Genomic DNA, 14,975 nt, shown 5'->3' on the forward strand with positions numbered 1-14,975 from the left:
AGAAATGGATAACGCTGCACATAATATATATATGTATATAATATATATATATACATGTGTATAAAAGAGAATGCCACCGCCCCGGCGAAGCCTATTTGGTATATTTTTCTTATCTAAAATCGTATTCGGGTGCGAAATGTCATTTTCTATACCTAACTTACCTATCTATTTATCTGTGTATATAGTCACTGTGTACTATATAATATATATAATAATAATAATAATAAAAGTAATAATAATAATAATCCTAAGACTGGTCGGATGGAGGGGCAGCAGGGAGATCGGGCGCGCGTGGCCAAAGCGACCATGTCAGTAGTCATTTATTTTAAACCGTTTATGTCGGCGGAAAAGAAAATGTGATTTATACTCGTATGAATATACATATATATATATATCGGGTTTCGAATGAAAATCGCGTGATACCGGGGAAAAAAAATAAATAGAGGACCTGTACGAGGGAATACAAGCTCAAACGAAAGTCACCCCCTCACCTCATGTTAACGGAGGTGAACCGTTCCCTTATTTTTTTTTAATCAGCTTATATAATTTATAACTCCAGACGAGTTTTCCAACACGCTATTCCACGCTACCACACCACCTCCGACCGTTTCGCTGTCATTCCGTGCCCACGGTATCTATGTTATAATATTATTTTATCGTCGATTGAGGTGCGGGAGCTGGGAGGGCGAGAAATAAAATAATTTCCAACGTTCACATATCACCTAGTTTTATAGTTGGTGTAATATTTTACAGATGATTACGATAGGTATCTTATAATGATATTAAAACTGGTACAATGTGACGACCACGGCCGTGTGCCCGGTACGCATACTGTCCATACATAAGAGTTTTTGTGATATTTCATTTACAGTCTCAATTCACCTGTACCAAACATTGTGGTCATAATAATATTATATAATATAGAAAAGAAAAAAATACTCTCGTTGACTATCCGTTATTTGTGCGCGTTTAATTTCACATTGTAATCATTGCAGGTCGAGTAATAACAATTAGTGCATAATATGCGGGAGCAATGTGAGCAATTGCATATTTGTACACGTTAGCTATGAATTCATATGTAGCCTATGTATTATGTCCTTCACAATTTTAATTTTATTTAATTTTTTATCAATTTAACAATTCTAGTAACTGCAGTGCGTATATAAAAAATCTAATGAGTATCATTAGTTGTATTTGAACACAATGAATATATACATTCCTAATTCATTTTTAATATATGAAAAACAAATAATATAAATACAAATGCAATATTATTATGATATAACGATTATAACGTATTCTAAAAATAAATTTAAAGAAATACGGACAAGATGTCAGGGTACAGCTAGGGCCTGTGGTTGTTGGGAAAGCATCTTGTAACGCTCTCCTAAGACAGTTGTTGTGTAATTCTGATATTAAATTTGAAAGCAATAATAAATCATCGTGTACGAAAAATGGTTTCTAGAGTTACGGAAAATCGCGCTCGATGACATTCCTTCAAAATGTTCTTCATAACTTTCAAAAAGTTAGCACATGTTGTTCTTATTGTATAGCGTTCTCAGAATAACCCGAGCATACCTACTGCCTCTATATATGATCAGCTATAGAAGTATAGTTATGGTGAATAGAAAATCTTTCCATGACCAAACGGACCAAATATGCACGGAAAGTCAAAAATGTTCACAACTCTTCGTATACATTAATATGGGACGGTGGTATAGTACTCATCTCACTCATTTCCACGCAAATTTGGGGTGATTTTTTTTTTCATTTCAACGTAACAAATGATCGGGTTTGACTTGAGAAACCAAATCTGGGTGGGATTTGCTTTTGCGCATGATGACACTGTATTTTGTTTTAATAAAAGATCAACGTGTTTCGCTGTTTTTCACAATTTTTTCCAAAATCTTCTGGGGAATTGAAAAATTGAGGTTACAATCCATGTTCGATTACCAATCTACATATATATTGTGCCAGAGATATTTATCTTGATCGTTATTTATGACCTCAAATAGTGTTTTATGTATATATTATATGAAAAAAAAAGGAAAAAAACACAACATTGTAAAATCAATAGCACCACAGCACAACTCAGAGTCTACAAACTGTGTACACAATATTGACGGCACGACTAGTTGAAATTTACACTCCGAAAGTACATCAGTGGTTCTCGTGAATTTTTGGCTTTCAAACATAGTACTATGTGAATAACCTGACCCGGTGGAATGTGTGCTCTACTCGAAATGTCACATGATCAACCTTTTTTTTATATATTATATAGAAACGTATATATTTATAACGTCACCCTATTATATTATGTATAGGCGCATAACGCGCCAGGATTCGAGTGCTCCTCAACGAGTGAAGTCGCGAAGCCGTTCATTCATGTAGGTTTAAAACTTTAAAATTATATAGCAGCTGTCGATTATTTAACGGGTATGTACACCACGTATATATTGTACTATGCAGTATTATATAGGACGACATTTTAAATCACGTTAATATTTTAACTTTTTTTCACTGGAAAACTTTGTATGTTCGGATATATGACTTCATCACGAACTATTCGAATACCGTCCCGTGTTGTGACTTAGAAAAATAAAAATAAACAAAAATTTAAAAATTATAAGAACCCCGTCGTCATACCCGCACCACCGTCAGACGTTTTTTGGTTTCTCATTCGTAATAGACTAATAAATAATAACAGCATTGGTGCCTATTCCTACGTAGGTAATAAAAACAATAATAATAATAATACCCTTAGAATATTATCGTACACGCCCTACGAAATCGGTCCGGCCCGGCACCGCGTTAAGGATTGGCGTTAAAAATTGGTTTCTATACCCGACGACGACGACGACGACGTGATATCGTACTGTGGTGAAATATAGAGTTAATTAGGATTAGCAATGTCGCGTGTAATGAAAATAGCGACGCGACCTCGTATATCATTCCGCCGTACAAAATCGATACCAGTGAAAGTGTGTGTGTGTGTGTGCTCGCATGCTTTCAACTATATATATATATATATAATATAAGTGTACAAATGTGTATTCGAAAACGGTATAAGCGCACACACACGCACACACATTCAGCGACGACAAAAAATATAATACATGACCTCTAAGTATAAGCGGGCGTAAGATTATGTCAGTGTTGAACCCGAGTCGCGTTTGAGGGGGTCGCCCGCCCGTCTTATTAGGTCTACGGCGGTGTCATTGCGCATCGCTACTTTAGTTTTACGTTACACCACGACGTCTTCTAGAATATTATGTGAAATGTAATAAATGAAATGTAACACATACCACGTGATTCTGTTGACAGAAATTGTGGAATTCGATACGCCCGTCGAGCAGACCACTAACGAGTATACCGACTTCTTCATCACTTGCAGGGTGAAAGGCACCACGAACCCCACATTTATGTGGTCGTACAACGGTCAGACGTTAAAAGAAAAAACGACAAGTTAGTGAGATTTGAATATTATTACTTGTGCATGGTTATTATAACCGTCGCGGAATAATATAGTTACCCGATCGAATAATAATAATATCATTTCATTATTATGCTTTCATCTCACACAGGCGGAAAGTATTCGGTCATCGAAGGTGGGCTGATGGTGCGGAACACGACACGCCTGGATTCGGGTAAATACACGTGCAGAGCTTTCGAGACCACTAACAAGTCAAGTGTTTCCGGAAGTATCGAAATCGAATTAAAAGTCAGACGTGAGTATATGCACTTGATTCAATGTCAAACAAAATAAAGGGTGCCTAATTAATAAACTGCAATAATTGCAAAAAAAAAATGTGACCTATTAAATCGTACCCCCAGTACAACTATTTACTTATCGTAGATAGATCGATGTAAACTGACAATTAGGTATACAATAAATTACTTCACTACTTTCCCTTTACAAAGTTTAAGACTATACTATTATTTATTTTTATGTATTACACTCAACTGTCAAATTTATATTTTAGAAAATAATTTTTTCGATGAATCTGACCTATATTTGCACACTCGTTCGTGACATTTCTTAATAAAAGAAAATAACAATTCACTACCTACTGAAACAATATTATATTAAAAGTACAATATTTGTTTTTATTACGAAGTTACAGTCGTAGAAGTCGCAATGAAAAATGATGCGTATGGTTTTTTGAATATTTATATTATAATTTAATAAGTTGAAAAAATATATATTCATTTAGTGAGGTTATTCTTGTTATTTTTTCGTATAGGTTTTAAAAATGTCTTAACACTGCATAAACCGATGAAATTGAACACATAACCATACATATTTTATTTTATAATTGTATTAACTATTATTTTATAAAAAAAAAGGTAATATAAATTTAAGAACAAAAATTGGTATAATACATTTATAAAAAATTATGGTATTTCTAAAGATTTCAAAATTTCAAAATAACAATTAAAAAGTAGATTATTTGTGAGTTTAAACTTTAATGGTTGAACCTGATTAGATTCGATGATCTACATTGCGTCAGTAAACTATGAATAGGATTGTTATGGGCACGCCTAACTTAAGTTAATAAGTTAATAGTACTCGGATGAGTATATGAACAATAATATGTTGAACTCTAATTTCATTCATCACCTGACACCTTTACAGAGGTATTTATTCGAAAAACAAAGAAAAACCTTATGTTTATAAAATAGAATACTTATGTTGTTTATTTTAATCATTAAAAATGTAAAATATCTCGATGTTTATACTTTCAAGAAATGAAATATAAATTAACTATAAAAAAAAGGTGGTTAAATGGATGTCACTCTGCTGTACAGTAGGTTACAAGTGGGTCACTGTGATGGATGGTGTTAAATTTGAATTCAATGATATAATATCATTGTATAAGAAAAACGATTCTGAGCGAAAACGGTCAGTCAGCCTATGGTATAATAAAGTAATTTATATTATATAACCTATTTACGTGAGGCCTTGTTTTAAATTTTCAATCCTTAGCCATAAAAGTTAAACATTTTATACATTTTTAACTACAAAATAATTAATAAATTATAAATTTGATAAATGATGTCAAAATTTGAACTTTAAATGCTTATAAAAAAAATTGTGCATATGTATTTTTAATATTTTTCAACTGCTATTAGAACGGTATATCAGGAGCCTTATATTAAATTTTCACGCTTTTTTACCCAACAAATAAAATTTTATTGATATTTATAGAAATAAAAACTAAAAAAATTGAAAACTGACAATGTCCGTAAACAGCTCAAAAAGAGTCAAAATATTTTCAAAATTGTATGGTGTATAGAAAATGCTAATATAAACATTCAATGAAATTTTCAAGTATCTACAGTCATTCGTTTTTTAATTACAATAAAATAAGAAAATTGTTACATGAGAAATCGAGTGAATATTATCAAATGTTGTAAGAATATAAATTTCAGACGCTCATAAAAATTGAATTTAAGTTTCTTGTAGACATTTTTTTTTTGATAAAGGTAGATAAACTTATGAGTAATCTTATATTTAATTTTCAAATCTTAGATTTAAAAAGAAAAATTTTTATGAATTCTCAACTCAAAATAATTTGCTAATTTTCGTGATTTTTCAGTATTTTGTCAAAATTTGAACTTTAAATGCTTATAAATAAAAACTGTGACTAAGGATTTTTAATTTTTTTTCATCTGCCTTTGAAACAATAACCTAGGAGCCTTCTATAAAATTTTCAAGCTTTTTTACTCAACAGATAAAATTTTATTGATATTTATAGAAAAAAAAACTAAAAAAATTGAAAACTGACAATGTCCGTAAACAGCTCAAAAAGAGTCAAAATATTTTCAAAATTGTATGGTGTATAGAAAATGCTAATATAAACATTCAGTCAAAATTTCATATCCCTACGGTCATTTGTTTTAGAGTTACACAAAAAACCAAAATCGATTTTCTCAAAAACAGATTTTGCGTAAAAATTCCCGTTTTTCCTTAATTTTTCTTTTGTTTTTCACGTCGCTTTTGAAAACTACTGGGCAATTTTTACTTTTGACCCCCCAAAGTACCAATTAGATTTACTTTCCTATCAGAAAAGTTGCTGTTGAAGAAAATCCAAGCATTTTTACTGTCCTATAAGGTGATGACAGACACAAAAATTAAAAAAAAAATTTAAAAAAAACACACACCATTGTAAAATCAATACATTCATCGCTTCGCTCAAAATCTAAAACACACATCATTGTAAAATCAATACATTCATCGTTCCACTCAGAATCTAAAAAAAATTGTTATTTCAATAAAAATGTTGGTAAATGATTAAATAAATTGTGTAAATGATACCTACATATTTTATTATATTTATTTAAAATAAAATATTTATTTATTTATTTATTCAGCCAAATCAATTCAAACTAAATAATTACAATAAATTACATTAATATTAGCTTATACGAATACCAACTGAGCTATAAGGATAAGCTCGTATCTGATTGATTAATATCATAAAACCTAATGAATTAATGGATATTAAATGAATTTTTTCTTCATTCTATCTCCATCAACTTTTTTTGAAGAGTAAAGAGATAGGTAGTTATTACTCATTAGAACTTAAAACGAATTATTGTTAATTCTTAATAACGAGAAAATGTTTTAGACCTTTTCTGGATTACAATTTATCACCTGTAAATTCCACTATAATATGATATTATATTAATTATGATAATTAATAGCAAACAGTGAAACATTACAAAATAAGAATAAATACCATCCGCTTTCACAGTTACAGTGGCATTATGTTTTCATTACTATATTATTCTGATTTCACTCTGAAACTCAAACAAAAGTTCTTCAATTATTCGTACCGCGAAAGTATAAATAAAACGGATATGCAGTCTCCGCATCGTCCTACTATAGTAGACTACATTACAATATCACATATTGTATTATATATCTATAATATGATATATTATACCACCTACATACCCATTACCCCAAGGTACTCCGTGGTTTTAATAGAACTTTATATCCCCCACAGAATGAAAAAAAATTTAATTTTAGAAACTTTTAAAAACGTCAATATAATTGAAATATATTAAATTAGTACTTTTATTCTTAAGATATTTTAAGACTTCGAGTTTAGTTTTTAGATTTTTTCATATTTTGAATTTTATTATTTTGTTTTAAATAATAAAAGGTGACGGGTTTTGAGAATAAAAATCAAACATATTTTAATAACATGCACCTTTGGATTTACGGCTTATTATAGTATAGAAAGAATAGAGTTTGTTCGGTAAGCACGACCGGATTTTATCGCCAACAGACGGTTTCATATTATCCAAAATTGACAGTAAAAATATGGCTCTACTTCGAAGATCCTAAATGTGTACTAATTTAGGCTGAACTTAAATAGTGTGTTATTTCGGTAAATTAATTTGTAAAAAATATGTGTCTACAATATCTGTTTTTGATGATTATCTATATCGTTGTAATAAAAACGTAGATGTTATTTTACAATATAATATTCATTATTTATGTGTATTACTATTCTTATATCCTATTCGATAATTGCTATCGACTAAAGTATTATATCTTTAATGATTAAAACACACGCACACAAATATCGCAATCAAAAATATAAACGACGTGAACAGTGTTGTAGCCCGATATCGACCACTGCCTTAATTGATAATTCACTGATGTAATTGTCATCAACTCGAAACAAGAACCATCATGACAATAAAATAATATCACTTTTATAATTATTGTTACCTTTTATTGTGCATTCGGTCAATATGATCATGGCTGTACTACATTTTTTTCCACACAGACAAACCAGAATTTTTGAGCTACATGGAAGGCGATCCCGTTGACCTGTACGTGTTCCAATCGGACTCGGTTAATTTAACGTGTCAGAATTCAGCCGAACCGGCGGCAAAGATGACGTGGAGTTTCAACGGAAAACTCTTCATTAACCCGGCCGACCACTATATCGTACGTATTATATTACACAACCTTTATATATAATAGTTTGTTACCATGAACCTGCTGTACGGTATGTGACAGGAAAAACATAATACCCATACTTTGTCATCTCCCGAGTGTACACAGGAAAATGAGTTCGTCAAGTCATATCGGTGATGTTTCAGAGTGAAATGAGAATCGCTGGTTGAGGTATAAAAATATAATATGCGCGCCGGATGTTCAATGATTTCGAAGGCCGTAGGAGCCCAGTTGCATAAATGTTTTTTGGTTTACTTAAACGATTTGACCTTCGTCGTAGTTTTTAGAAGTTTAACTGACCGACTCAACCATTAACGACAAGATGTTTTCACGATTTTAAATGAAATATATTAATGTACGATTACACGACTTGCATTAGCATTCGACATTAAAAAAACACCCTATTAAAAAGCAAATAATTAGTATCATATTGTGTCGTATTATATTATAAATATTATAATACTTCTTTAGGTTGTGTGAAGTTTTGTATTTACATTTTTTTTTCTTATTAAAAAAAACGTCATGCGGGCGGAAATGTTTGAGACGGCATTCATTTATAAAATGTTTCGCTGATAGCATTTCTAGTTAAATATACTTTCTTTATTTGCGATTCAATCGAAGAGTTCGTGTGAAGTACTGCGTTTAATACAAATCATGGGGAATGATAAATATTTAAATAATCTACAATAATGGTTTCATCACGGTTTCCCGCACACTCCTTTCTACGTTTCCGCAAATATGCATATTATATCTATCCCACATTAAAATATTGAAATTTTCTAAAAAAAATGTTGTCATCGCTTCTAAATAATTTGGCACAAATTTACCAGTCCCATAATGTCTTGGCAGCCAACTTCTATGGTCACTGAATTTGAGTGTATGGCAATGCGGAAAGAGTGTGACAAAACAAAAACTGTCCCTGTAGGCATATTTTACGTATAGGTACCTCAAATAGTTCATTTCTGCAGTATCGTATTACAAAATACTTTATTATAATATTATAGTTTCAATATGCGTGAACCATTGCGTGTTGTCAATATTTTACTCTGTGCGCACAGCTATTCGTGTTATAAACTTTTTTTGATGGTTCATATTCTATTCATACATAATATAGTGAACCCTATACCATAGTGTTATACGCATCGCGTGTTTATATACGCCCTTTCAGGTGACGTTCAACAGACCGGAAAAGTTGGGATCGTACACGTGCACGGCCGCGAATAATTTGGGCAAAATCACCAGACGGTTCAACCTAATCGAAGGGTTCAAGCCGAAAACGCCCAAAGGTCTGACGGCGGCGCGTGTCGGCGACAACTACATCGAACTGCAAGTGGATCCCAACGACAAAGAGGACGAGTTGATTGGCTACAGAGTCGAGTACGTGACGAGAGTCGTGAAACCCAGCGGAAATACTTTCGAAAGTTTCGACATGATGAACTTCAATACTACCGAAGGTACGTGTAACCGACCGGGGAAGGGGAGAGGGAGGGGGGGGGGGGGGTCTCTACATAGCCCTCGCCACAATTAAAACCTATATAACAGTATCTCAAGCCGAAAGAAAGTTGTTGTATAATAATTCATTACTATCATCACACGCCTCCGCTAATATTAATATTACTTATGCTCAAAAACTAGCTAACTGAACTCACTATGTTTTATTATTATTCACGCGAAACCAGCTGCTGCTGCAGCAGTTTTGTGTTAATATAATCATATTATTTCTATTAATTATTATGGTCCACACAATATAATAATGGTATATGAAACGCTGGTACGCGCGGTGCATGTTTCAGGTCCTTTTGCACTAGTCAACCTCAAGCCGAACACCGAATACATAGCGAAAATCCTGGCAAGGAACCGGGCCGGTAACAGCGAATACACCGGAACGATCGTGGTGCGGACTTCGCCTGAGATCGTCAACAGCGGCGCAGTGGCGGCCCTCTCCGGCGGGTTCCTCCTCGGACAGCTCCTGACCGTCGTCGCTGGCGCCGGCACCTTGTTCGCGGCCAGACTATAAACGCCGCCGATCCATAATATACAAACAGTCGCATGATATTAGATCTATGTAATATTATACACGTACAGCCTTCATAGATCTATTCAAAAGCTTCTATGTATAGGACTAAAAAAGCCATCATCGCGATAATAATATAATAGATCTTCTGTCTTATCTTTCTATAATATACCTAATATAAGTCATATTATACAGCCACCACCGCTCCGGTATAACGCAATAATAATATTACGTGGTCGTCCACTCGTCGTTATGGTTTTATCGGGGCACACGATTCCCCCCGGCCGCTTCTTTTATTTTTATCGTATATAAATTAATATTATAATGTTATGATATTTATGTGCATGTCGCTTGTTGTCGTCGTGAAATCGATACAATACCTATAACTACTGTCCTAGTCCTTTTACTCTATATTATGATATAAAATATATTGTCTGTATCGAATGCGCTCGGACAAATAATGATAACACTCCATATATATATACGCGATGGTGGCGTTCCAATAACATTGACACACTTTTCTAGGTACTATACGTCATATTAAACGCACACACACACACACACACGCGTGTATATAAAAACCAAAACTCACGTTCGACGTGTATATTATCTCTTTCAAATGATACGTGAACAGTCACACAGACCCACACACACACAGATACGCAGACAACACTGACACACACGAGCGAAGATTTGGCTTTTGTCGCAGTCCATTTGTCGGCGACGGCTGTGTGTAATATTCGCGTGTTCGGTGGAGAGTGAGAGTAAAATAATATGTCCACGCCGCCGCCGCCGCCGCCGCAGTGCGCAAAACAGTGTGTTTATATTATTATACGACACACACACGCCCGTCATTCCGAAATAATAATAATAATATTGCCGTTATTATTGTTGCGTCGACATATTATTATTTGTTTCTTCGCAGACGACGACACAGTCTCCGCTTTTGCAGCCGCCGTTAAAATACGTCGTCGTATCCCACTGCGCAGCGACAGGTATAATATTTCGAAAAATAAAAAATTAAATTAATATAAAATCATTTACGCGCTTAAGGTTTTTTCGTCTTATCCGTAATAACGCATTACGTTACTGTAAATATCTAAATACCATAATACTATATTATTTTATATTATATTTTACGTGTACTCTAGTGACGATAATACCTATAATATTATAGATAGGCGTATGGATAGGATTATATTAATATATTATTATAATAATACATACGCGCATGTTGTTCGATTATGATAAACATTGGATTTAAAAAAAAACAACTCCTATTCGATGTACGTAGTGGTATATAAAAATAATATAATATTACCGGAGCTGCGTAGTTATATATAGTCTTCGTGCATATTATAACATGATCGCGCATTGTATGCGAGTGATGTAAAACGTATCAAATAATATTATATTATATAACATTGATTATTATTATTATTATTATTATTATTGTAAAATACGTATGTTAATATTATTACCACTACTTTATATTATATTATTATAATAATTATAACCATATTATGGCCTATTATTGTTTTATGTACTTGCGACTCGAGAATAGGCGCCACACCCTCGAAAAGGAAAACGATTACTGCATACTTACCTGTAACATAATAATACCTACTCATATTATTATATTATATACATTATATACGTGCGATAAAAATGAAAAAGAAAAACGCTTGACGTGAAAATATATTGGCTTATGCAATTTCGTATATGCGCATAAATATATGACACGCCGCGCCGGCGCATGATTTATTCGGTTTCTATACATTTTATTTTTTTCCCTCGGTTTTTATCATTTTAATAATAAAGTGTACACTCTGTGACACACCGTGTGGCCGCCGCCTTTACAATAAAACGGTTTTTACGACCAGAATCTGACGTCGAGAACAACATAATATACTTTGAATATTTATTAGGTAAGTCCTCCCTGCCCCGCTGGCCGTTTCCCCCCGCGCATTTTTGGATATATTATTATTATTATTATATCCAAGCCACTACGACGATGTCCTTGCGATTCGACAGACGCCGCCCCGTACCAGATTTTCGTCTGACCGAGCCGCGCCAAAGTACGCGTCTTCGATGAGGGGTAGTGGTGTGTGTGTGTGGGGGGGGGGGGGGGGGGTTGAGGGATTTCGCCGTACCTTTATTGCACTCCTCGATCGCGAGTGCGGCGGGCTAAAGACCTTTACATGTTATATGACTGCGCGGGACGACGTTTTAGATCCCGCCGAGTGGAACTTGTATTTTTATCTTTTCTTTTTTCATTTTTTTTTTTTATCTTGACGTCGTCTTCCCCTCGCCGTAATAATATAATATAATATATACCTTTATTTTTGGTCCTTAAAACGCCGAATTCCTCGTAGTAAATAAACATCGGTTAACATAAAATATCATATAATTTATCCATATACACGCAGCGTATTTTTTTTTTAGAACATTAGATAATAATGTTTATTGTGCACCCGTGGATATACCTAATCTCTTCTGAACGAGATATCGTTTTTTATTTCTCTATCAAATACCTCTATTACTCTGTATCGTGTGTCTTTTGATCAGGTTCGATCGCGATTTTTGTTTCGAACATTTCCCCGTGATAAATCAAAACATTTCCGTTGAAATGAGCCTGCACTGTTTTAATCGTCAACTTCTGTTGCTATATACCGAGTGCATGAAATTCTCTGAAGTTTAAAAATATATTATCCTTCTACGAAAAGTATTTTTTTTTTGGTATCATTATCCAAAAGGACTATTGTGTTTGCTCGAAACCCTAAATTAAGATATTTTCCCCCCTCCATCCGCGAAGACAGGCCTTGGCGTGAATACTGAATTGGCACCGCTGTATGTGTACTCCCAACGCTCTGACATAGATTTCGGAAAGAGCTCTAGAAAAATCGAGTCAAATCTTCTTACACGTTTTGGTAAATTACGACGATCCATACGGAAAAAAAATGTATAATTAAGTGAATACATCGTATCCGGGCACGTCCATAATCACAGACACTTGAATCTTATCATTATATGCGATGGCCGTGTAAATCCGTGTCAAAATGTGATCAATGATCAAACATTTATCGTATATACGCCCCAAAAGTTTCAAAAAAATTAAATCAACGTCCTATTTCCCAGATGCGCAAGTGTATTTATTACGTGAAAATCGTTTTTCCAAAAATGTTACAATTTTTTTTGTTCATTTTTAGCATTTGACTTTATCGTTCTTTGTAAAACTATTATTATTATTATAATTATAATTTTTTAAGCATTTAAAAGTATATGTATTAGATTTTATTGATTTTAATATAATATATTCTTACTCATGATAAATTTTATTTTATATACGTGTCTCTATATTTTATGAAAATTAAAAGTAGCAATAGTGTAATGCACTAATATATTTACAATAACATTTAATATTATATATAGGTACCTAATATATATATATATATTATATACGTTAAACTAGTGTTATGTCGCTAAACTCTTAAAAAAAATATAAATTGTGAATTTACTATAATTATATGCATGATGTTAAAAGTCAAAACCTTAAACCATACTATATATTAGTTTTCACATGTGAAAATTGATTTTACAATAATTCATATTTTCATAACGAAAACAAATGTTTATATAGAGAAAGAAATCACTAATAAATGTTTAATTGATAAATTTTTTTGATTATTTTGATTATTTTACAGAACCCTGTAAAACATTCTCTACTTTTCCTTACTATTTTACATCTCCAATGTACAATATAAACTACTTGTAGAGATTTTATTATGTACATTCCATACATTTTATGATTATGTAATGGTATTTGTAATATATTTTGCACATTTCACCTCCCCCTTCCCATATGTCTGCTTCCTCGGCCTAGGAAAATGGTGACACCCAGGACCGCGGAATGACAAATGCCAGAAGTACTTAGATACTTTTCAAAAGAGTAAAATATAATATAAAACCAAAAGTTTCACGCTCATAAATATATTTTAATAATATTTATAAGTACATTAATAAATTGTATACGTCATATTATTTGAGTGGCGGAGATACTCTGTGTCCAGAGTGGCAAATGTCCAACGAATTGGGTGACAGGTCAAAAACGTTCTAGATTCTTAATCTACCAGACGTGGATTGTATTATATTATTATTTAATATTTTAATATGTTTATTCGTACAAATCACTTGGATCGTCAATGATTTATTAATGAATCAAATGTATGTTTGATAAGTTTACTTTTGCGCTGGCTGCAACTTTCGGAATAGTTGAGGACACGCACAAAATGATAACAATATATTATATTAAACGCTTTTAGACACGTGCCGCGTACACTACAGTGAAATGATATCTGCGCATTGTAGTTGTTGTTTTTGTTTTTGTTTCTGTTGTTGTTACGCTGTTGTTTGGTATACTTGGGATGTGCACGAAATCAATTTGTAATTTACTCGCGAAAGTTGTCTAAGTAAAGCCATTAGCATTCAATATGCCACGCACGTACATTAATTATTATTTTTTACCTGCAATCAACAGATATATCCTAACTGATACAGTTCTGAAGAACAAAATCATCAACAATGATTATTATCGTTATGTGAACAGCTGGTAATGATGAGTCGAAATGAGGTCGGACCGAGTGAGAGTGAGTAAGAGCCATAACAACTCATTTCGATTGCCGCAATTAAACGCTATATAACGACAACAATAATATAACACCCAACAGTTGGCAATCGATTGGCTGCTATTATATTACGATAACAGTTCATTAAAATACATCGTAGTAAACGATTTTCTCACAAAATGTTCAAATTGCCCCGTACAACCAAACTTCTCTTGATTTTTAATCGATTCACATTTTTTTTACTGGTGGCCGAAATATCGTTTGTAAAAATGTTATCCGTTCGTAAATGTTATGCTGTACAGATAACATAAATAAAAGCAAATAATGCCCTTTTTAAAAAAAATATATATACTTATCC

General features: G+C 32.9%; 1 protein-coding gene across 1 annotated transcript in view; it reads left to right on the forward strand.

The window, feature by feature from the left end:
• Positions 1-13,667, forward strand: part of LOC132942568 (fasciclin-2-like) — a 169,768-nt gene extending 156,101 nt beyond the window's left edge. The window contains exons 4-8 of the mRNA XM_061011111.1: positions 3,325-3,465; positions 3,585-3,728; positions 7,806-7,969; positions 9,147-9,432; positions 9,772-13,667. Of these exons, the coding sequence (XP_060867094.1) occupies positions 3,325-3,465; positions 3,585-3,728; positions 7,806-7,969; positions 9,147-9,432; positions 9,772-9,995 (959 nt within the window). The 3' untranslated portion in view covers positions 9,996-13,667. The remainder of the gene's footprint in view (positions 1-3,324; positions 3,466-3,584; positions 3,729-7,805; positions 7,970-9,146; positions 9,433-9,771) is intronic.
• The last annotated feature ends 1,308 nt before the right edge of the window (positions 13,668-14,975 follow it).

Source organism: Metopolophium dirhodum, chromosome 4 (assembly GCF_019925205.1).
Source record: "Metopolophium dirhodum isolate CAU chromosome 4, ASM1992520v1, whole genome shotgun sequence".
Classification (NCBI taxonomy): Eukaryota; Metazoa; Arthropoda; class Insecta; order Hemiptera; family Aphididae; genus Metopolophium; species Metopolophium dirhodum.